The 23,899-nt window shown below is 46.9% G+C and overlaps 1 protein-coding gene across 1 annotated transcript; it reads right to left on the bottom strand.

Moving 5' to 3' along the window:
• Positions 1-3,523: 3,523 nt before the first annotated feature.
• On the bottom strand, positions 3,524-22,730 carry TTLL10 (tubulin tyrosine ligase-like family, member 10). Its single transcript, XM_009889661.1, has 12 exons — positions 22,607-22,730; positions 19,973-20,074; positions 19,088-19,253; positions 18,015-18,133; positions 16,650-16,770; positions 15,907-15,992; positions 15,517-15,688; positions 13,412-13,583; positions 11,514-11,654; positions 10,100-10,216; positions 5,019-5,112; positions 3,524-3,906 (listed from the first exon to the last, which is right to left on the bottom strand). The coding sequence occupies exons 1-12, from the start codon at positions 22,728-22,730 to the stop codon at positions 3,524-3,526; spliced, it is 1,797 nt and encodes a 598-aa protein (XP_009887963.1).
• Between the last annotated feature and the right edge of the window lie 1,169 nt (positions 22,731-23,899).

The following is a 23,899-nucleotide window of genomic DNA, read 5'->3' as shown; positions in this document are numbered from 1 at the left end:
ACCGGTGTCTATACAGTCAGATAAACACTGATGTGCAGTTAGAAACCTGAATCCGTGGCATGGTTAGAACAGATCTTTCCCTCTTCTGACCTCGTCAAAACCAGGGTAACGGCAATGACGCTGCCTTAGTTTTACCAGTCACCTCCAGTACCTGTGGAGAGGGCTCGATCGTTGCACATACACATTTGCAACCGTAATAACCGGTCCTTGTCTCTTTGGGGAAAAAAGTACAAGAAAATTCTGACAAAGAAAAACCCCTGGTTTTGTTTCCTCAGGGAATGGACGAAAAGATTTACGGTGCTCAAAGAAGTGGCTATGAGAGCCATTCAGCTTTTGCTGTCACCGGTGAAAAAAGTTGAACATATCAGCATTAACTCTTGAAAACAAAGGTCGGGACAAATCGTAGCTTTAGTCAAGCCCTGGGATTTGACAGTAATTTGGACAGGATGTAGGAAACCCAAATTTACCCCCACCTTATCCCTTGCGTATTACTCAGTGGTTATAGCGAGAGGATAATTACCTCCATTGAATGACTTCTCAGAAAAACCGGGGAGGACCAAATAATTTCCCCAAGAGAGTGGATGTTCCTCCCTTCCCAGCCGCTGATGGGCTGTGTGATCAGCAAGTTCGCTAGTTCCTCCCGTGTTCTTCCCCACGGTACTTCTGGCTGAAACGAAGAGGCATTAGCGGGCATTTCTGCTGGTAATCTTACCAGCAGTATTCTGCAAGGTAAGACAATTAGAAGTGGAAAAACGGAAACGAGAGCCAAACAATAATGATTTATAACACTAGCTAAAAGAGAGAAGGGGTAGTTTTGCAGCCCAGACGGTGGAAGATTTGGATGTTGACCATATATGTGAATTTGCATAAATCACTTCCCCCTTCCTCTGAGCATCTTCTCTCAACAATGGTGATAAAACGTGGTCCCAGGAAAAAAAAATCCTGAACTGATTTGTGATGACAAACTGTCTTGCATGTGAATTTGTAGAGCAAAAGCTGGAAACCTCTACCTGGGCCTCAAAACCGAGACAACTGTTGGTTACTTGCTTTCACAGCAAAGGGCATGTCGTAACCTCTGACACCTCACTGTGATGGGATGCTGCATCATGATGGGATGCTGCATCACGATAGTGCCACGATGGGTGAGATAAACAGGCCGCTGATTTCTTCCTTGATTCCACATACAAATCTTTGCTTGCACGGTCCTGCTCATACTCACGTCTTCCGTTTCTGCTGGGATTGCAGGGTCCTTGGGATGGAGGGACACCTCGCTCTGGCCCTCTGAGTTGGACCCCCTTCTGAAATGGGAGAGAACACAGGAAGGCATGGAAAAGCACTTACAAGTGTTGCATTTTTTAAAAGAGAGAGAGAGAGATTTCTGGCATAAATTATGGATTTCTGGCATAAATTTGGTGTATTTTAGAATATGCAGCTTTTCACAGGAGCATTTGTTGGTATCAGCTCAGTGAACTCTAGGAAAAAAACAATGCAGCAGATGCAGAACCAGAAAGCAGGTGTGTCGGGGAAGAACACACCTGATCTTTTGGTGAACACAGCACTAAACGTCCCTTCATATTAGGCAAAGACTATGTCCTAAACTCAACAGAGCACTTAGACTCCTAATTTTCCACTGGCGGTACACAGAGAAGAGCGTAGGGATGAGGAAGGTGCTCTCAGTGTGCCTTGGTGGGCCAGGAAGGAATAAGACCATTTCGTGTAAAATTATGGAAGGAAATGTATAACGCAGCTCAACACTTGGCCTAAAGCGGAGACCACTGAGGTGGTACGGGAACAGTCTTCACAGGTGTAAAATGCTACTAGAAAGAGGAGGGGGACATTTCTTTCTTTGTGGCCGTGGTGCGTAAGGTAGAGACAGTGGCCTCACCTGCGTTAAGGGTTTGCTGTTAGGAAGAAGCAGTGGCTTCCCTGGGACACTGCAGCACCTTCATCGCTGGAGGTTTTCAAGGACAGGTTAGACAAGCGTTTGTCAAGCAAGACTTAGGAAGAGCAGAGGTGGAAGCGGGACTAAAGGCCTCCTGAGCTGCTCTTGGTGCCTCCTGTCTGTCTGTGACGTGTGACGGTCCGATTGAAAACATCCATGTCTGACAAAGCGTGAGCAGTGCTTGCCAGAGCCCCAGGAGTGAGTTAGTTGTGATTGCCCCCCCCTCCTCCCCCAACAGAATTACAGCCATGGCAGGAAGGAATGTTTCCACCTTCAATTTCTCAAATGCTGCCCCACTGTCTTAAAAGACTGTGGCACCTGGGGGACGTATTGAGGAGAAGCAAGCAGGCTCTAGTTAGAAGATGAAACGAATCTGACACTTAGCGTTACTGTAAATTCTGGCGAGAAAAAGCAAAGAGAAAGCTTCTCCTTGAAGGGAGTCATATTTGGAAAGCAAATACAGCCACTGAGGCTCAGTCTCGAGCGCCAAATCTCTTTCTGTTTGAGTGGAGCTGGCTGGCTTTTATCATGTGCCACCAAAATCGCTACCTACCTGGTCCTGCCTGGCTTCAGTAGCTCCAGCTCATCCTGCCCTGCTCCTGCCGAGCCAGCCTGCCCGGCGCTCGGGCTGCAGCATCCCATGCTCCGTCGGGGATGCTTCAAACTGGTGCTGCAGTCACAGGGTCGCGTGAACGCGCCTCGACTGTGGTCAGTTAGAGTAAGCGCAGGAGGGGAAGGAAACACGCACGTACCCTTCAACTTACTGCTCATTTACATGCCCCTCGGGGTAGAAGCAGCAGCGTCTGAGATGTTAAAAGCGTTTCCTGTGGGTTTTAAACCTCTCTCCCTTCCTCCCCGTCTCCTTGGTTCCCCCAAGCGTCATGGTTTCCTGCTGTGATGGTGGCCTGATCTGATAAGTACATGTTGCTGCTTGGCTGTCACCTCAACCAAACGAAAAACGAAGGAGAGACTTAATATAACAAGGTTAAACGCACAAGGCACAGAGCATCTAATGAGCTGGAAGGGGTTGTCAAGCGTTGGAGCAGGCTGCCCGGGGAAGTGGTGGAGTCACCATCCCTGGAGGTATTTAAAAGACGCGTAGACGTGGTGCTGAGGGACATGGGTTAGTGGTAACTTGGCTGGGTTAACGGTTGGACGCGATGATCTTAAAGGTCTCTTCCAGCCGGAACGATGCTATGATTCTAGGATTCTATGGCATACAGCTACAAATGATGGGACAACCTGGGCGATTTCCACCGCTAAGCCGCAGGTTGAGTCTTTGCAGCTTCTCTCCCTGCCTTTTTGTGTAAGGGCTTTGTGTGTAAAAAGTCTGACCTGTTTCTGGATTGCACCGGGCAGATCAACATTGTTTTTAAAAGGGATGAGTTTTAATGTGGTAACAATTGTCTCATTTTCTGTAACTTTCCTACAATTTCTGGCTGGCCGGTTAAAGTAGAGCTTCTCACAGAAGAACTAAGAACTTATAGAAATAGTTACTGGTTTTCCAGTGGAAGTTGATCCCTGTTTGCTTCTATAAGGTGAAAATGCACAGCACATACAGGTTGAGCTTTTATTTTCTTTTTATGTCTTCTGAACTCGTGAAAGCCCTCTTGCTCTGTAACGGTTCAGAGGGTTTTTCCATGATGGTCGAAGAGCTGCGCGTGTGGTAGAGTTAGGAGAGTTTGTTGACTTTCCGGGCAACGAGACAACCTTTTTTCTAGAGCAACCAAGCTTCTTGGAAGAGTTCTGCAGCCCTTTGGCAAGGCTCTGACCGAAGCGGCTGGTACTGCCAATTTGGGGCCGCAGAAATCGGCCGATACACGGGCCAGTTCTGAGCTTCGAGGGTTGTTTCTGGCCCAGGTCTGCGGCATCCTCGTGATAGAGAAGCACAAAATGGCGTAGTTTCTCTAAAGGCAAAACTCTCTGGCGTTTGAGGCGCTTTTTGAAAACCTCAAGAACCAAATCTGGAAAAGAAGATGCAGTTATGAGGTGGCCTGAACGCTCTGACGCTAAAATACACCCCAGCTGTCGTGTGTACGTGGGGGAGGATGAGGGGTGGCGAGGGGAAGTGGTTTCCAACCGGAGATCAGTGGACTATTACTATTAAGACAACTGAAAAAAAAAAAAACAAACCAACCCACCACCACACTGTTCTTGCATTGATTTCAGCCGGCTTCAGCTCCACTGAAAACTTAGGAAATTGGCAGGAAAAAATATTGTAAAATGGCTTACAATGCAGTACAGGATACGAATGCACCCCAAAATAAAAATATATATGCACGGGAAGGTAAATGTGTCTATGCAAGTAAACATCAGTGGGCTATGGCTGATACCCTTCATGCAGACACAGACTCTCCCTTTACTACTTCTCCTTACAGGTACGGGGATATCACAAAATCAGAGGTGGAGGGGATTTTGGTCCTCCAGGCGGGAGCAGTTCTAGTCAATGTCTACCAGACCACGTAAGGATTTTTTTCAGTCTTTGTAGAGTTCACGCAGCGGCTGCCACTGTACCTGTGCAGGACAGCGGGGTACAGCCTTTCAGCCCTGCCACGGCTGTGTCAGGCACGCTGTAAAAAACAGCTTAAATTCCTGCGCGTTCGGGACAACAAGCACGAGAAAAAAACGTGCAGGTGCAGTTTATAGGGTGATATGTTAAGATTTAACCTTTTGTACATAGATATATAAGGAAACGTTCTTAAAAAGTAATTATAACAAAAGAATAAATGTAACCGCTTATTTCTTTCTAATGGGACCATGGCTAAAAAGACCGTAGCTTTTCTAGGTCGGCATGGATTCCAGTTTTCACAGAATTCACAGAATTCACAGAATTGTTAGGGTTGGAAGGGACCTCTGGAGATCATCTAGTCCAACCATTTTCAGTGCCTCTGGAGATCATCTAGTCCAACCCTTTTCAGTGCCTTCTAAATTCAGTGCTTACAAACTCGGCGGTGAGATATCTTTATTCAAAGACTGGTTTTGACCTACAGCTGATGTAAAGAGGACTCTTTCCTCTGACAAGCAGCGGAGCAATAGGATTTTCTGCGGCTGGCCGCCCCATGACTTGTTCACTTACCAAGGCTCTCGTGGACGACTGTTGGGATGATGTCTCTCAAGACTTTGCAGTTGGTGTGCAGTGCGGGGTTTGCATTCATCTCCAGAAGCCAGACCTAGAAAAGATGAATGCCGATCAGGAACCTTGGCCGGATCTCCTCAGAGTCACAGCAACGTCCTTTTACTGACTTAGGGAACACCTTGAGAGGGAGGAGTGCTAATAAATCCCGGCAAAATCCCACAACACACAATGCAGGCAGGACAGAATTTTCCAAAGGACCAGATGAATTAAACAAAATCCCTTTTTGCATACATTTACATACTTGAGAACGATACTAGACGTTATTTTGTGTCTCCAGCTGATGCTCTTTAGGTTAACTCTTGCTCTGCAGGTGTGTAAAGGCACTGTGTTTCTTAACGTACCAGTTTCTCTAACAATTTCTAGTTGAGTTTTTTTTTGGATACCATGAAATAAAGTTGTAAGGAAGGCAGGAATCATTTTGATTTGAGGTGGACGTGGGACCAAAACTAAGCAAACATGGCACTGAGTTTTCAATGAACGCTTGGCCATGATTTCCTGGGTAAGCTTTACTTTCAGGTAGAAGCCATGCAAGATGCTGATTTTACATATCTGTACTAGTCTCATCTCCATTTCCCTTTGAAATGCCACGGTTTGAAGCAACAAGTGCAGAATGTGATGGTCCAGTTACAAATCTGTGTGAAACCAAACAATTGACTTGCGTTTTATTGTTTACTATTTATTTTCCCTATGGCAAAACTCATCTGTTCACTTCATGCCTCCACCATATGGTGCTGCATCATCTATATAACACATGTAGGAACTGTTCCCTGTTTTGTCAGGAATGATATTTAGTCGTGTAACAGCCCCAGGAGAATTGGACGGCCTTTTAATTGATTTAAAAAAAAAAAAATTAAAATATTTGGGTTTTTTTTTTGTGAAGCCACAATGAGTTTGCTTGCAAGTCCCTGTGAAATGAAGGTAGATTTTGGTAGATTTTGGCAACGTGATAGCCCTCAATTTGGCACTTAATTTTGCTAAGAATAAAATATAACAATAATTTTCACTTCTTTGAAATACTTTCTTAAACAAATGAAAAGACTGATAAGTGAGGGCAGTGAAATACCTTTTTTTTTTTTTTTTTTCCCCAGAGGAGAACTGGAACAGCTGATCAAAAAACCCACTTTGCAGATGCCAACAGAGGGCACCGAAGGTACATACATTTCTCTTGACAAACTCATTCGTCTTCTGCATAAGTGTTCTTTTTTCTATTAAATGTTCCTGAGATGTTGTGCTGACAGACAAACTCAATGAACCTTCATAATTGTCTTGATTAGGTTTTGGTTTCTTCTCCTTCGAAACAAATGAAACTGAGAAAGAGGAGGAAGAAAGTTCTCTGTGACGTCTGTCGTGCTGTTCGTCAGCTACATTCCCCATTATTGTTCTATCTGAATGTCTTACAGTTTTTAAATGCTCTTAACCTCTCAAGAACCAGGGCAAGTTAATAAGTGCCCTCGGTTCTGTTTCAGGAAGAGCAGAGAGAATAAGGCCGAGGTTCACCGTATCTGTGTGCGTATCTCTAATTTCACAGGAATTTCACGTAGAATGAAATTCCCGTGCTTCTCCCTGCATCTGGCATGCAGGTGCCGTGCTCAAAATTTCCTAGGAAGCGTATGACAAAGAAAGAAACCCAAAACCCAGAATGTCTGTCCTCGATTTCCTAACCACGGACCATCCGTTCTCTTTAGGCGTCTCAAGTGATGAGAGCAGTGGGTGCCCCGTGGCTGTGGTCAGAAGTGCTGCTCTGGATGTTTCTCGGGGATGGAGGGGTTACTGCTCCCTGCAGCCTGCCGGTACACCTCCATGCTCTGTCACATCTTAAACTCACTCTGTCAAGACATCACAGGTAGGCTTAAAACCTTTAAATAGCAGGATTTTTCTATAGGTTCTTGAACAGCTTGCTGACTGCAACCGGATCCTGCATTACTCCGGGATCCCTCTTGTTCTTTGTATAGTGCTGGATGCGGTATTAGCATCTGCTGAATACTTTCTATTTTCATCTAGTTTGATTACTGTTGTAGTCTCACTGCTGGAGAACCATCCTCACAGCAGCAGTTCAGAGTCTTTCACGGGAGCGTTGGATGGTGAGCCTGGGCTCTGTCCCATGCCGGCATGGACGCAACAGCCAGCATGAGACCTGTCCGAGGGTCCTTTCCCTGCCGACATGGGCAGGGGTAAGATGTTTTGGTGTGCAGGAAATGCATGATTGAGCCAGTGTTTTGTTCCGTTTCTGATCAAAAAAACCCATTTAGTGTATTTAACTGTGTGGGTCTTTGCTGGAGCTCGCCAAGGGGAAGCTGAACGTCCCTGCTGGGGGCGCAGGGAGGGAGGTGGCATCTGTCCCTGCTCCCAGAGGCTCCAAGTGACGTGATAGCAGAGACTGAATGGGAATGTATATATCTCTCTACACAAGAACTTGTTCTTAGAGAGGATGGCTGTAACATGCTTCAAAGCCCAAAGCTGTCCGCAGCAGGGCTGTCTTGTTCTGCATCTGCGTAGCAGGAGGTGTCCGGGGAGCCTGACCTCTGGCTGGAGCTTTAAGCAGCACTGAAATACCAGTCAGAAATAGGAATAAAAATCACTTCATCTGTGTGGCCATACCTGGAGCCACACGCACAGTCACGAACCAAGCCCTGGAAGGGCTGCTCAGATGTTGCTGACCCAGAAAGGGACCCGCTTACGATCGTGGAGACCACAGCCTGAGGCAGTGGGGTTCTGTTTTCCGCAGTCTAAACAAGCTTTTATCAGTTGGGTTTTTTTATCATCGTGACCTGGAGTGGGCACAACCAAATCTTCCAGTATCTACGTGGTACCTCGTATTCCCAGGGTGAGTGAAAAGCTGTGTCATGCAAATCAAAGGAACCGTCCCTGCCTTAACGAGGGGTTCGAGTGTTATCTTCATTTACGTACATCTACCACAAATTGGCAAATGGCTTATCTGCGCTCAGTCTGTTCCCTGCTGATAGACAGCCGAGTCCCTTTATGGCTGATAAAAAATTTACACATCTGTCTTCCCAGCGTGCCTCTGGAGAGAAGCCCTTTCGCACGGCTGATGCAATGCTTTCTGAAAACAGGTTCCTTGAGCATTTAATTGACACTGTCCTGAGCTGTGTAGTGACTAAGGCATGTACAGTGCCGCACGAGGAAGAGCCAGAAAACAGCAGGAAAAAAAAGCCAAGAACAGCAAAACCACATCCGTCACTTTTGCTCCCTCTCCTCTTCAAGTACTTCATTCTTTTCGCAGCTCACAAATGAATATGCAAAGCTCTGCGGAAGGCTGTGGTCTCTCAGCAGGCCCTGCTTTCATCGTCTCTGCTTCTAAGAACTCTGAGGGAGGAAAAACACCCTGCAAAGACTGAATCGGGATGCTGCGGGGCCTTCAAGAATTATTAGGAGTGATGCTGGCGGCGTTTGTATCTCAGAGAAATAAGGAAGAGGGAGAGGCATGATAAGCTATAGGACTGAACATATAAGACCGTATTAAATCAGTATAAAGCAGATGCTACGCGTGTCGTGAAAGAGGACGACGGGGAGAATAAGACTGTTGTGTGTCACAGGAGGAGAGGACAGGATGTCGGAGCAGGAATTGTAGCGTCAGCCCACAGAAAATGGGGAGTTTGCTGCGCTGACCAGTGTTAAGTGCGGGTTGAAGCTGTCGGTCCTGCCTCTGCGGGGAGTGTACAGGTGTCCCTCGATGCAGCGCTGCACCAAGGAGAATGTGGGTTTGTTGCTCTCCAGCAGGGGCAAGGAAACATAGACAGACCTCTGCTAATAAACCCTACGTTTCCACATTACTCTCTCTCAAAGGGAAGTCCCAGGTTCCGACGGACTCTGTCGCCACTAAGTGTCCAGAAATCCTCATCATTCTTACAGATAATATCTGTCAAGAAACAGATTTTGTTTATCTCTCCGTATGTAAAATACATATGGTAATGCTCTTTAAATGCTGCAGTTTTTAACTAGCCGAGTAGGAATTGCCGCAGTAGAGTGATACTGGATCTTCTATTCCACTTAACGTTTACACAGCCAGGGCTTTGCGTGCCGACGTTGCAAAAGACAATTCCCACTGAAATCTGAGAAGCACCACTTTCTGCGTCTTTGCCATTTACTCTCCTTTGCCATTGACTTCCCGTACAAAGGAGTCTATTGTTCGGGTGCCTTACCCACCGCTGCATACATTAATTCCCTTCTTTCATAGGGTTTGCTGTTCCCACTGCCCTTGGCTGGAATCTGTTTGAGTTCCTTTCTGCTTTAGCAACAGCAGAATCTGCCAGATGGCTTTCTGTTATGTTTAGGGCAGGTGGTTTGGAAGGGCTGTGCTGCATCGAGAGCACCTCAGTCGCCGCGTTTAACATTTCCCTTCCCCTTTCTTCTGGCTTTCCTTCTCTGTGTTTCATTCACTCTCTACAAGTTTGAATTGTAATTCTAGCAGATTTTCTGGACTCCGTGGGCTGACCTATTGCTAAATGGCGAACCCGCAGTGAACGCGGAGCTGCCGATGCTGACACCTGAATCGATCATGACTGATCCTCAGTACGGTGAGGGCGAGTTCCCCGTTGCCTTCGATAGATACTCAGTGTAAACCAGTATACTTGGTGTGATATTAGAGGCATTACAGGCTGATCTATGCCGGCTGATCACCTGGCATGTTTGGTTTCTGGAGGAAGAAAAAAAACTGAGCGGGTGTTAAAATTCCCATACTTTTCACTATGAACTCCACTTCCCCATGAAAATTCCACACAGAACAGTTTCAGCTGCAGTAAATGCGCTTCTTCCCACCCTGAGCTGTTAATGCCAGGGTCTCTCTGCGCAGTAAATGCACAGGGAATCCAGGTGCCGTGTCTTGATGCTGGACAACGGAACTGGAGAAAAAAAAAAAAAATATGAATCCTGCACTTCATACCTGACTGCCTGAGTCCTGTGTTTAATTCTGAGCGCCAGAGCCTGTGTCAGCTGTGCTGTACTGCTGGTGTTAGACACCTGGCCGATAGCATACTTCGCGTTTGACGATACTGCGTTCATACCTTAAAGTTCTCATCAATTAAAAAGTCACAGCCGATGAGATCAAAGTAGCCCAGTTTGCGGTCCAGTTTGTGCTTGGCTGCCAGGAAGCACTGCAACATGATCTGCTGCATCCTTTTCTGAAACGGAAGACAGGGAACGGTGGTAACTGGCCATTGTGAAGACCAAGGGCATAGGAGTGACTAAGTCATTGGTGCCCTCTTGGTTTAGGGATGTTTTTTCTTCCCCCGCCTCCAGCAGAGCTCCTCTCTGCATTTTGCAGACCGTGTATCCGTCCACTTTGAGTTGGTTGAAACCCCCTCTTGAACTTGGTTCTCCAGGCTGCTGTAGTGGTGTGTGGTGGAATCTTGGCCCTTACTCAGAATGAGCTGTCTGAAGAATTTTTAGTGGTATTCTTTCATTTACTCCTGTGGGGGCACCGAGATGTGAGCTGAACACAGCCATTTCGGACGGTGATGACTTACCCCCCCCCCCCCCGAGCTGTGCTGGACATAGTGTTTTAAAGAAGCCCGGTGAGCTACAGCAACTTGCAGTAGGTGATGCTGAGTTTCATTCGATTTGGAGCTGAAATGCACAGCGGGGAATTTCTGCGTGAAGAGAGTTACCATAAAGTTGGCTGAAAAGTTTCCAGTCCCCTGAGAAACTTGGCAAATTCAACTAGATTTGCTTCTGGGCTGTTTTTCTAAACAAAAACATATTTTAACAAAGTTTTTAACTTTTTGGTTGTCTTTGCATTTGGCTTTAAACTACGGCATTTCCAAAACTAACCTGAGAAAGCCGCGTCCTCTGCCCTTTTCATTTCACCCTAGCAAGGCATGTAGAGAACTGATGCATCATTAGGCTCAGGCTGATGAAATGAAGTCTCAGGGACTCAGATAATTTCCTTTGTTTCTTCAGTGTGACAGGAAGATGGTAAGAAGTCAGGCCCGTTCAGTCGTCTTATCTTTCCTCTGTGATAAGAGACGATCTAAGGCCCTGACGTGATTTTCATGTGGCAAAATCAGATGGAAAGCGAAGGGCGAGACCAAGTCAGACCGGAAAGAGACCGCTGGAAGTGTAGTCCCTTTTCAGGCTGAGACCTGTCAGGCTGGAGAGCTCTCTAATATGTCCTTTACTTTTTAATGCAGGACCACAGCGTTGGGCCAGGAAACTGAAGACCATAATTGCAATTTTGTAGTTAGCTTTTACATTCACACTCTCTTTCTCAGCAGTTTACCCATTTTATTAAAATTAAACTCTTTGTGTCTTCACTTCTGTGTTTAGCATCTGCAGATAAATGGTTACCATGGGACCATCAATACCTTCTCGCTCAGCGTATGTGTTTCCTTGGGGACTCCGGTGACTTGACGGGTTTTCTCCCTGTTTCTGTCACCCTAATTATGCAGACCAGCACACCGTGCACTTGCTTGTACTCACCGTAAACACGGTGAGAACCCAGTCTTTGGGGAGGCCATTGGTTTTTCTGAACTTCTCATTAACGTAGCTGTTGAAGTGCTCCATCTGCCAAACTGTCTCATCTTTCAACTGGCTGTACAGGGAGTTCTTCTTCTGCACGTGCTGAGAGGTGGGGAACAGAGCAAAGGGAGCGTTAGATTTCTGGCAGTGAAGAGCAGTTGGGAACCAGCTTGCGTGGCAGATATCCAACCCCCCCGAGTTGTTCCAGGTGTCTGGAGTTGGGAAGAACCCCAGGATGAAGTTGTAGGGGTGGAGGGAATAGATCCCTTCACTAGCTGGAGCGTAAAACACTGTCTCTCCATGGGCCTGACCCGCATGGCCGTTGGAGAGACAGTTACCCAAGGTCTCCGTCCATGCGCTGTTTTCTCTGTGTGTGTGTGTGTGTGTGTGTATGGCATGTCTGGACCAGTGGCTGGCAGACAGGGAGAGGTGCTTTTGAGTCATAGTCATGATATTCTTTGAACTAAATCCAGTTCCAGTGCCTAGTCCTCTCCTAGAGGAGACCTCATCTGGGAGAGGTGTGTGGATGTACCCCCAGAGGAAACCAAGGTGAGGGCTTCTCTCCTCCGCTGTCTCATTAATCCCTGTGTCAGCTGGAGTTTACTAATGATGGGGTATTTACATTGTTCGAGCACAGATGAGTCCCCTTTTCCCTGTGACACAGCCGGGCTTGGCTGCAGCTCCGTCTGTGGGACGGTCCCTGCGAGGTTGCAAAGCTTCTGGTTAGCGATGCCGTCTCTGCTGCCTCTCGTCTTTGGGAAATACAGTAGGAAAACGGCTGATTCCAGGTGGGATGAAAGGGTAGGAAGGGAAGGAGAGCAGAATCAACTGTAATTTGAAGAAGTCTGGCCTATCACCAGCCGCTCCTGCAAGTTTCGTTTCCCTCCTCCCAGCAGGAACTCAGATAATTTATGTTCTGCTAATAAACACCTGTCCTTTGTTTAATACCACTTGTGCCATGGGATCCTACCCCGGCACCTGGATTCCCGGGTGGATAGCTCTCTAGCTGAGCAAACAAACTATGCCAGGAAAACAAGCGGCAGGGTGATAATAGCGTATATTGCAGGAAGCAGCTGTAATCTGCTGTCCTGAGCTGCCCTTCGGCGGGAACCGTAAAACTCCAACTGAAGTGGGCTCGTCTGATACCTCTCTAAAGGGTATTTTGCAAGTTCTCAGAGCACAGCGTGACACTGGGAGGAGAGAAGGGCTTTAAAAGCAAACCGTTTTCTTCCTTCCGATTCTTTTAATTCTCTTTCATCAGGGCCAGTTCTGACTACTGAAGGGCCTCGCTTGCAGCGAAGCCGTGGGTAGATCTGAGGGAGGCAAGCTTCTATTTTCCATGATGGGGGGGGGTACAAGCCAGAACGGTCTTGTTCTGTTGTAGCTCTACATTTGAGAAGCAAGACGAGCAAAGATGGAGATTTAAGAACGATGGCTCTCGAACGCCACATCTGCATCTTACATCATTACGAGTATTGTGTTGAAGCACAACAGGATCAGCAAAATCCTTCGCCGAGATTAAGGCTCCTTTGTGCTAGGTACCTGCAATCAAAGGCTTCTTGCCCTAAGCAGCTTATTGTCTACAGATACATGAGACGGCAGGAAAAAGAGGTCCGGGGAAAAAAATCGTCAGGTTAAGCAGAGAACTGGTCCATGGCAGAGAATGGAACTGGATCCAGTACTGCTCCTGTTCAGCCCTGTTGCCATGCCTGACCGTTTCCTGGGTGCATGGATTTTCCACGCGTGAGGCATTTACTTTTAGCTTTTCAAAAGTCTTTTTATTTTTTTTTTTTTTTTTTGCTTCCCACTTCTGCCAACCACCCCCTCCCCTTCTTCCGAACTAAGGGCGCTTAATTTACCTGATTGGTCAGATGAACAGTCAGATCATCAGAAGCGGCGTCATAATTTACACAGGTCAACCGCACGTAACCCTGGGCAAAAAATACCACGTATGGTGCGGTGCAGGCAATGAGGAGGTAAGAGCGGACATCAAACTTCTTCCCTTCCAGGAGCAGAGGCTGGTGAATATACCTGTCAGAGCGGCATTTTGACACGCGTCACCAACAAGGAGCCAGAATACGTGGCAATTCCGAACTCGCCCAAAACCCCACAGCCACATTTCTCGCCCCTGAACTGGTGTTTGTCCCTTTTTCAACAGTGAATTTAAGGTGAATGGCAGCAGAGGGCGCTCGTTGGAGAGGTTAGAAATGCCAAGAACGGCTCCTTTCAAGAGGGAAAGGAGCTGTGTTGAGTCTCGGGAGCGGGAGGTAATTAAAGATTTACTAACATTTACTGGAGAATATACAAAGTTTATGTCTGAACACAAAGAGCCCTTCATACAGCACCATAGCTTTTATTACCAGCGTGATGTAATCTGGGAATTGTTTCCCTTTATCATCAAAGGTTGCTGGATGTCTACATAACTAACACGGATATGCTGTTAAAACGATCAATGCTAACAACAGTTTTCAAAGGAACATGGAGCCTCATTCCGCAGAGCATAAGCCATTCCTCACTAATAGCAATCAAGATGAGATGTAAGGTAGGGTCCGGCCACTTCTTCCCCTGCCACTGTTGCGTGTCCATGTCAAAGACCATATATTGGTCTAATGAAGGCCCTTGGTCTAATTTTGTCGTATACTGGGTGCTGCATACACGCAGTCCATCCTGTTGCAGAAAGCTTGTAAGATCATCACTCCAGTTCACCATTTTGCAAATCTCTCTTACCCTTTTCAACGAGGCCAACCATTCCTGCGTGATGAAAAGAACTGTTTGGATGAATGTAAGCAGAGAGCGCTGCGTGCTTTGCTACGGGCAGCTCTTGGAAAGCTCTCTGCACGCTGTGCTCTCGTGCGAGATAACGATGCCAAGCCACGATCGCAGAACGTCAGGGGGATGGCACTGGGTCAGCGTGAGGAATTGGTGTCATCGCTTTGCCAGGACGTGCAGTGATCGCTACATGGCAAAATGTGCTTTTGCTATGCCAATACTACAGCGCTGTCGTGAGCTGTATCCCATTTCGTTACTGCCGTGTCACAGCAGTGCCATGCGGGCACGGGCACCTTGACGTTTGGCGTGCCCTCTATGCCTCGCGCCGCGCACCGCAGGCGGCGTCAAAGGCACCTGGGAGCTGCAGCTCCCAGGCTAAATAATGAAAACATCTTTTTTGCGTTCCTCTGAAAGTTTTATTCGCTCATCTCGAAGCACTGAAGTGATTTAATTATAATGCATTCCTCAATGGAGGGAGGGACACTGAGGCAAAGGCAAGTCAGGTGAGTTGTGTCAAAGTAAGCAAGTAACGTTCAGTAGCTGGAACGGTTCTCATGGCTTCTGCTGCCATATTTTTCCCTTCCTTTTTCTGCTCTACTGCTACTCTACAAAATGTTTTGCAGTGGCTGAGAGGGTATTCTATACTCTACAAAGAACCTTCATGGTTCTTTTAGTCATGAAAGGAATAAAAAATAAAACAAGCCTAACCCAAAATTTTCATGACTGCTAGCCACTTGCCTGTTGCTTGAGACGTGGACTTCTGCAGCGTCGAGGCAGAGTTAAGAAGATATTTGGGAGGCTTTATTAGATTGCTTGGAACAGATATTGTGGCTGTACAATTTGTAAAGCACCAGCTTTGTATAAGGAACTGGGATAATATCTAACTTGAATTGCTTTGCACAAGGCTTTATGCGTAGCGTTCATGTACAGAACCTTCTGAAGTCATTCTTAAATTTCCAAACAAAGGTAAACTCAAATCTTTCTGATGACAAAGACCTACCTTGAAATGACCGAAGTGCGGGTGCACGGCAGACCAAACAGAGAAATAGCCTCTCTCCCACAAAATGAAATCTCACGGGTTGGTGAGATGCGGTGTAACCACATTAAATACCGATGGAACGATTCAACTGGCTGAGGCCAGCGTGCTTAATCAAGCGCACTACTCACACGTGAATTCCCAGGCTTGGGTCTCTACCTTTGCACTATTCTGGCCTGGGGAGCCGTGTGTGGCACCCTCTTCTTGAGCGGGTGTTCCTCAGTGCCGCGGAGCTTGGCTTGAAGGGTGTTGAGAGAAGCCGGGTTTTTAAGCAGGAAAATTCCTCGACCTTGGTTAGAGCAACTTGGTTTGCAGATCCAAATCTCTTCTTCTGCAGAGAGGAGGAGTCTGTTGTAGTAAGGTGTGTGGTGTGAAACACCCATGTGCCCATCAGTGGGCTCTGAAAATGGCACACCCGAACACGTGTGTATGTATGTACAGGCACATGCATGTAGATATCAGTTATTTTTACTGTATGTACTTCTGTGAACATTTTAGAGGATCACATAGCTATTTAAATTGGTTGCCACCATGATTAAGACAAATTACCTTTGCAAAGCTCAAAAAAGGCATTTCTCTCATCTTTTAAGTCCAAGCGAAAAGATTCTGGGAAGAATTCTTCCATCTTTAGTAACCTATGGGAGAATCAAATACAAGTTGAGGACCATATCCAGCACGTTCATTCCTCTGTTACTTTCAGAAAGGATTGTTGCAAATAGAAACTTAAGAAATTGCTTTTTTTTTTTTCCTGCTCGTAGACAGTTGCGTGCTTGTTGTATGTTTTTGCTGACCTGCTTCATTCCATAAGCTTTCAAGAATATATGTTTGCCGTAAGACATTCTTCATATGCTCAGTTGTTTTGAAAACTAGTTGAGGTGGCTGCAGGTAACCATGGTACAGCATTGCCGTTTGTTTTTTTTGGGTAGGTCAAAAATATAGGAGCAGAAATGGCAATAAGCTTCTCTTATATTTACAGTGCCTTTGGCACAAGAAGTTGTGGCCTTTTCAGTAGGACGATGTACTCAAAACCAGGGGAAATTAGTATGGCTGTTGTCTGGGGGGGATCTGCCACTCCTACAACTCCAGGCATAGAAAAAGAAGAAATTCTGTCTTTGATGTATGTGCTTCTGGAAAAAAAAGTGATTTTTCTTAGAATATAAGAAAGAAATAAAACCCCAATGCTTTGTATCCTGTACTGTTATGCATCCAGAAGAAACTGGTCCTTTGTTTATGTGCTCTGACTTTCTGTTGGTGTGTTTCTGGTCAAGGTTCAAAGAGGTGAGAGTTCTTACCTGGAATTAGAGCTCCTGCTGATCTTTTTCAGCACTCGCTCTTGCTCTCTCAGGCAGCATAAAAGCCCTATCTTACTGGTGAGGACTCCGTTGTTGGGGATCTGATAGAGAAGCTGTTCACCTATATGAAAAAGGGGGGAAAAAAACCCACCACCAGCTTGTCCTCATTGTCCCGTGCCGCAGAATGTGCAGGATGAAGCTGACTTTGTCACTGCTGACGTTAACCGATTTGCTTTAAGGCAGTAGTGACGACTCAGAGAGTGGTGAAATCACCTGGGGTGAGTGTGTTCCTGTCCACCCTTGTAGCAGAACAGACCGACCTGATGGGGCTTTGTGAAACTGCATCCCTTGCCCGCTCCAAAGGTGCCACCACCGCCACACCATTCCAGCTGCAGGATTGCGTTGAAACACATCTGCACCGCTGTAAATCAGGCCAACTGCTGTAATGGTGCGGTCTGGCAAATCGCCACTGGAATGCCACCAGAGCTGGCAGGAGGGGCAAGGTGGGCTGCTGTACTGGTAGGGACTGGTAGGGAAGCGATAACGCACTCCCTCTGCCACAGGAGAGCCCTCAGCCCTGCGCCATGGTGTTTGCCAGGACACACACAGGTCTTGACCACCTCCCAGGAGTCAAAGAGTTGCCCAGGGGTTGTGCGTAGGGAGTTGCGCGGCTCTGAGGGCACCAGCCAGAGGCTCTGGGAGTCCTTGATGTTGGGGTTTCCTGGTTGGGAAAGCTGGTGGGGCCCTGTGAAGTCAGGAGACACTGATGAGACGAAGGGCAGAGCGCAATTCAGACAGTTGCCGGCTGATGCGGTGGAGCAGTTTGGCTTTTAGTGCCTCTGTTCTCCCTAGAGGGAGATAGGGAAGTGCGGGGTGACCCATCTTGGGCTTGCTCTACTTCTGTCTTCAAGTGCACCCTTCCCTCCTTGCCCCCTCTCCCCACCTCTGCCCTGGGAGCATCTCTAAACACAAGGCGCCCTCGGAGCGCTTGAGAGGAGCCAGAGCTGCGTGCTGGTCCTCTGCTGCTCTGCTGTGTCCGTCCTATGGCAGCCCATCCTCAAGGGGGGGAGGACCGCGTTTCACAAGCGATTGTGATGGTTTGAGTTTAGACGTCCGTACTGCTCACTTGGCTATACTTAGTTCATTTCAATATCTTTTCTCCCAAAGCTGTTTTCTTGTCTAAAACCCTTTCTTTAATCACCATGGCAATCCGGCGCTGATGTCCCCTCTGAGGTCTGCCAGGAAGCTGAGGTTACCTGTTTCTCCAACCCCCGGGCGACTTCCTCCGCCCTGGCAGTCACAAGTCCAGCATTCTCAAGTTTTTCCCACCACCCTCTCCCACTGGAGGCCCACAGGCACCTCTACCTTCTTTGAAATGGTAATAGGTCTCCCGGCACTTGATTTCACACCATTTCAGTGCATAATCCTCTCTTCTGTTGTCATAGATACGCTGCCAGCCTCTGCTCTGGCAATAGATGCTCACACTGCGTATGGAAAACAAAATAGCAAAGTAGTCTCCCTTCTATTAGCAAATATTTACTTAGCTCATATCCCTTGAACTCCTAATAATTTTCTCTGGGAGCCTGACCTAACGGCCCTGGGTGGAGGACAAGGTGGGAAGCGTTAATTAGAATGGCTCTTCGTGGACCTGCTGGTCTGAACTCGGAGAGGGTGAGGGGGAGTGACCGAGGACGCTAAGAACATTGAGATCCAGCAGCTCTGCGGAGAACTTGTACCGTTTCAGCAGGGTTTTTCCAATTAGGATGCGACTGGTACCCGTGGAATAGAAATGTTCAGGGTCTTGTCTTAACAAGGAGCCTCTCCGCTGAGGAGTTTAGGGGGAGACGACAAGTAGCGATAGGAGAAGCTGTTTGTAGACAAAACTACGGAAACAGCAAGAAAGACACTGTTTGCAGCAGAGATTCTGTGGTGCTTGCTGGTGACAGCATCTAGAGAAGAATGCTGAGACGCTGGAAAGAACTCAGAAAGGAATGAACGGAACTTCTGATCTGATGATTTTTCCTGAGCAGAAAGCTCTTCTTATTTATCACTTGTTTTACATTTAGCGCAACAGAATGTTGAGCAGCAACAGTGGTTCCTAGCGCTAGTGATGATGCTAGCAGATTTGCGACACGCTGTAGCTAAGTGATTTCTCAACAGCCCCAACCGAGAAACTTTTATTAAACAAATAGAAGTATTTTGTTTCTTTGCAATGGTACAGTAGTTAGCTACTTTACCGCAGGTGGCCTTCCAGCGGGTACTTGCTATTTGAATTGTCTTTAAATGGTTCCCCAAGTGTACGGCTCCAAAAAGGAAAGGAAAATTAAAATCAAATCAAAGGAGAATTATTGGAGGCCAATGGATAATGGATACCACTGCATGACTTCATATATGGTCATACTACTCTTCGTAGGAGTCTGGTAAAAGGACGTACTTACAGCCCCGCTCCATTAGATCCACTGATATAAAAATACGGTCCTGGTCCCGTTGGTACTTTTAGTATCTCTTCTTCTGGCTGTTTTTCTTGAGGGCATGCCTTACCCTGCGTTCTGTTCTCATTAGACGTGGTTTTGTCGAGCTTCCCTTCAGAGTTGGTAGAAGTACCTGCAAAATGAAAGTTGGAGAAACTTCAGATGATCTGGGATCTTCTCTATAAAATCCACGTGTAGACAGACAGCTGTTACAGAGGAAAATAGTGTAAGGTAAGGGATTGTTTCAGTTGGTTTTATAGCCATTGCTAGGGGCGTTGTCTTAAAACAATTCAGAAATTATTGCTAATGTAACCAGGGAGCAGTTACCGTGGTGTACTAAGTGCTCATGACTACTTCTATAAGTAGCATTTGGGATAGCGATACCCAAATCACTGGCTCCAAACCTACGGAAAACATACAACGGCTTAATACTTCCAGGGGCTGAGAAACTATGCCTCTGGTTTCTCTTCAACTTGGCTACGCACAAAACTTTTGGGGACAGTAATGCCTGTGAACAGAAGAAAAGTCCACTCTGTCCTAGTTCTGTTCCCACTGGAGTGAGGCGGTAGGAGGGAAGGAGGCAGCAGGAAGCAAGCGGATGGCGAGACTGGAGTTATCTACTCTTTGGCCTGTTCTTTTCTCGTTATTTGTTACGGTGATCACATGAGTAAAAACTTCCATCTCGATGACAAAACTCTTTTGACTGAAGTAGAGCAAAGGCATTGGGCGTTGTTATCTCTCATTTTACAGGCACTTGTTTTATGCCTTCGTTGCGCTCCACCTATGAGCGCAGGTGCAGTCCACATGAACCGTGTGCCCACGGTTATTGGATTTCCCGGCAGGCTCCCACACCTGGCGCCGTTTGCTTTGGAATAAAGGAAGCAGATTGCCAACTCGTGGAGGCGGGACTTGCTTTAAATTGCTGCTTCGTGTAGTACTTGGCACCGACGGGTTCTGAGAGCAAAAGCTTTAGCGTTGTTACAAACTGCAGCATTATCAGTGCTAATCCCTGGACTCCTGCCTTGAATTTCCTCCTTAAATTAAAACCAAAACAAACACCACCCCCCCCATATTAGACAACCAGTTTGAACAAGCCGGGGCAGAACGTCCATGGTGGAGAACAGTGTCTCGTAACCGACTGAAATGAGCTTTTTTTCCACGGGGAGTTTCAAGCTGCCTGTTACTGGTTCTGCGGCACCGGGACTGTGCCTGCTCCTTGCCGGACGGTGGGACGGCTGCAGTGGGGAGGACGCTCCAGCAGAGAGCGGTGCCTGTCTCTTTGGGCACCATCTCGTTTTGCTATCACAGCGCCAGACCGGGCGAAAACATAACCCCTTCCGTCTTCCTCCAGAAGAGACCGTCATTCGCGACTCAAGTTGAATTTTTTTGAACCAACAGTCGGGAAGTGGCTCAAAGACAGGGTTAACGCGTGATGCGTAAGCGTCAGGCGAATGGAAAGACAGGCAGAGAAGCAGTGCAGCTCAACGGTTTCCCAGAGAGGCCGTGCATTTTGTGAAAAGGCTGTACGGCACAGCGGTGCCACCCCTCCGGCGACTGGTATCTCCCACGAGGGAGGCTGATCTCGTAGCACGGCGTGTTAGAGTGCTGTTCTTGTCACTCTCTGATACGGGAATGTAAATATTTATTTATCTATTTTTAACACGTAATTGCTCATTCATACCTCCTGCCAGAGCTTTTGGCTCTTTTATCACCTCCCTCCTTGCCTGGATCGCTAGGAAATTAACTCATTTTACACAGTCCCATTTATCCCGAGACACGGACACTTGAAATATCCTGCAGTGATTGAAGTGCTGGTAAGGTGTTCTTCCATTAGCCTGAACGCATCCTTGTCTCTCCCTCTCTAATCTTTATACGGAGGCCCAGGGGCTGGGAGCCTTTTCTCTTCTTTTCTGTCTCATTATGGAATCTCCCAGTATTAAAGACGAACCTTCGTTTCACTGAAGCTTTCCACGTGTATTATTTAAGCGTGACTCCCCTTGGTCTTCATTTGTTTGTGTGGTTTGCATCTTTAGATCATAGAATCATAGAATGGTTTAGGTTGGAAAGGACCTTGAAGATCATCGAGTTCCAACCTCCCTGCCATGGGCAGGGACACCCCCGACTAGACCAGGTTGCCCAAGGCCACCTCCAGCCTGGCCTTGAGTGATGGCTAATTATTAAAGAGATAAGGAGGAGCAGGGATGCAGGGGGTTATTCCCGTTGCCTGATTGCATAAATTTCAGGCGAGGGCCTTTTCAGGCGTTTATCAGAGGTGGGATTAGAGGCTTGTTGGGACTTGAGCTCTTGGGAAGGAACAGGCAGAGCGCCTTGGCTTGCAGATCTCCGCCGCAGAGAGGAGCGGGTGTTTCAGAGGCTGAGTTTGCGCATCTGAACTCAGTTCTGCCTTGTTGTCCTCTTGAAGAGCCGTTCTCTGCCCAAAAGGCTCTTGTGGTGGGGAGGGGGCAGAGCCCCTGGGGAAGGAGTCTCCTGACTCCTCGCACAAACCAGCGGCGTGAGGTTAAACAGTACGGTTCCCTTCCAGAGAGCGCACACAGAGATCGTCTTCGCGCCGGGCGCAGCCAGCGAATGATATGGCTGAAGACAATTTTGGGTTGGGCTCATTGGTTTCTTTGGGAATTGTGTGTTGGCGGCGTCTGTGTAAGGAGCTCCTGTCTAATCTCAGCTCTGCTCTCAGAGCACACGGGGATGAACGCGCTGGCGGGGAGGTGCAGTCTGCTTTGGGTCATTTGCTACCAAAAGGGGGGAAAAAACCACCCAAAACAACAGCGCGTAGAACACAGAACTGCTTTTTTTTCCCCTTTTCCATGTAAAAGAAGGTTTACCAGCACAGTAGTTGACGGATTTCTCTAGAATCCAGAGTTTAAATCAAGCTGAAATTGTCATTTAAGAGGGCAAAATGATCTAATCATCTTTCCAACGACAAGCATTGCCCAAAAGGTTACCTCTCTATTAAAAAGGTTTTCATTTGAAACAAATGACTATTTTTTTTGCTGCCAATACACAGAGCTGAGTCCAACGACGAATGCGTCAGAAAAATAATACCGTTGGGTTTGTCATTGAAAGATTTGTGGCATTTCGGCCAAATTCTCTCTTCCATGAAAAAATAATGGTTTCTTTTCAGAGGAGCTGAATGCTAATGGAGAGCTTGTGTTTTTCTTCGCGTCTTCAACAAAACACTTAAAATGGTAGTATAAAATATTTAATTTCACGAGATACTTGTCAGCCAATAGCAATAGTTTCTGTCTTGAATTATTTGAGAAGCAAAGGGATGGGCTTGTATTTTCACGGGGGTTTCAATGAAAATGGTGTAAATTACTTGCAAATGTCTGTAATTTAAGCCATAAATTCGTGGCCAGCACTTCGGCCAGCGTAAGAAGATCTAACTGCCTTGATAACTGGCATCAACTCAGAACCTGCTCATCCCTCGGCACAATTGATAGCTAAAACCAAGGATAGAAGATTCACCTCTGTCAGCTGATAAGGATCCAGCCTGTTGTTGGTTACTTCCTCGCATCACGGATTTGGTGCTCTTTTTCCTCTTGGTGGGCACAAAGGCCATCTCAGCCCGGCCTGCAAAAACAAAGACCATCGTCAGCCACTTTGCCGGAGTCATGACTCACCTGGGAAAGTCTGTAAGATGTATTTTTCTCTTTGTCATCATTTGCTCTGTTGATTGTAGGCGCCGTTTTTTTCACCAGTTTCTGCAGTATTTTCATTTCGTCCGAATCTTTATTTTGACTTAGTTGTTTAGCTGGGAATACATGGACTCTACTGTCCATCTACAGCTTCCCCGGGGTGCTCTCTAGTGATAAGCTCGTTGGTGACCGTGCTGGGGATCTGACGGCTTTTGTATCTAATCTTTGTGCTCTTTCTACTTCCTTCCCATTGATGGCACTCAGCGTAGGTCTTGGGTTGCTTTGTAAATTTGCTGTAAGTGCTTTTCCTAAGTCTGCTGTTCTTGGTGGAGCGGCGTCCAAGAGTTGTTTTCAGATATATCTGGTATTCCTTGTCCGTGGCATCTTCACGCTCCAGTTGTTCAGCCTTGGGATAGAGGACAGGCTTCTTCTCAGGAAGCCGCGACTCATTTTTTTTGTCGTTGCAATGGCTATGCAAACAACAGATGAGATACTCTTTCTGGAGGCAGAAACCATAACCCCGGATAGCTGTCGGGCGTTGGTTGGGCAGAATATTTTGGGCGAGTTTCATGCTTGGAATAGTCAGTTGTAAAAAAGGACTTGTGAGTCCAGGCTGCAATAACTATTTTGGAGGAAGGATGCTTACCTTAGAAAGCATAGGGCAGCTGAAACATCAGGTAGGATTGGAGAGGGAAATATATATTTTGCTATTTTTACTTATAAGCAAAAATAACAAATAGTCTAAGAAGACCAAATAAATGGAGCGTAGATACTGTGTAGTTTAAAGTCTGTAAGAAGGACAAATGCAAAGGTGGTAGTTCCTGTAAGGAGTGTTATGTAGGAAGATACAATGCAATAACCTACATGATGATAGTGAGCTACTGACTCTCCAGTTAGATGTATCGAAAGCCTACTTCCCGTTAAAGACTGTCCTTCCCCAAAAGCGATTTGTTGGCGTGGGGAGGCAGGGGAGGCAGAGGAGCGTGTCGGTGTCACTGATTCATCCTGTCTGCCGCCGTGGCACAACGCATTACAGTGCCAGTTCCCCGATCTGCAGCTCTGAGTAATAATTGCGTAATTGCGCCTGGGTGGGACTGGAATTCGCCTTTTGTAGTACAGTCAA

The sequence above is a fragment of the Charadrius vociferus genome, unplaced genomic scaffold (assembly GCF_000708025.1).
Source record: "Charadrius vociferus isolate BGI_N301 unplaced genomic scaffold, ASM70802v2 scaffold477, whole genome shotgun sequence".
In the NCBI taxonomy this organism is placed as follows: Eukaryota; Metazoa; Chordata; class Aves; order Charadriiformes; family Charadriidae; genus Charadrius; species Charadrius vociferus.
This window is presented reverse-complemented; position numbering and strand designations above follow the sequence as displayed.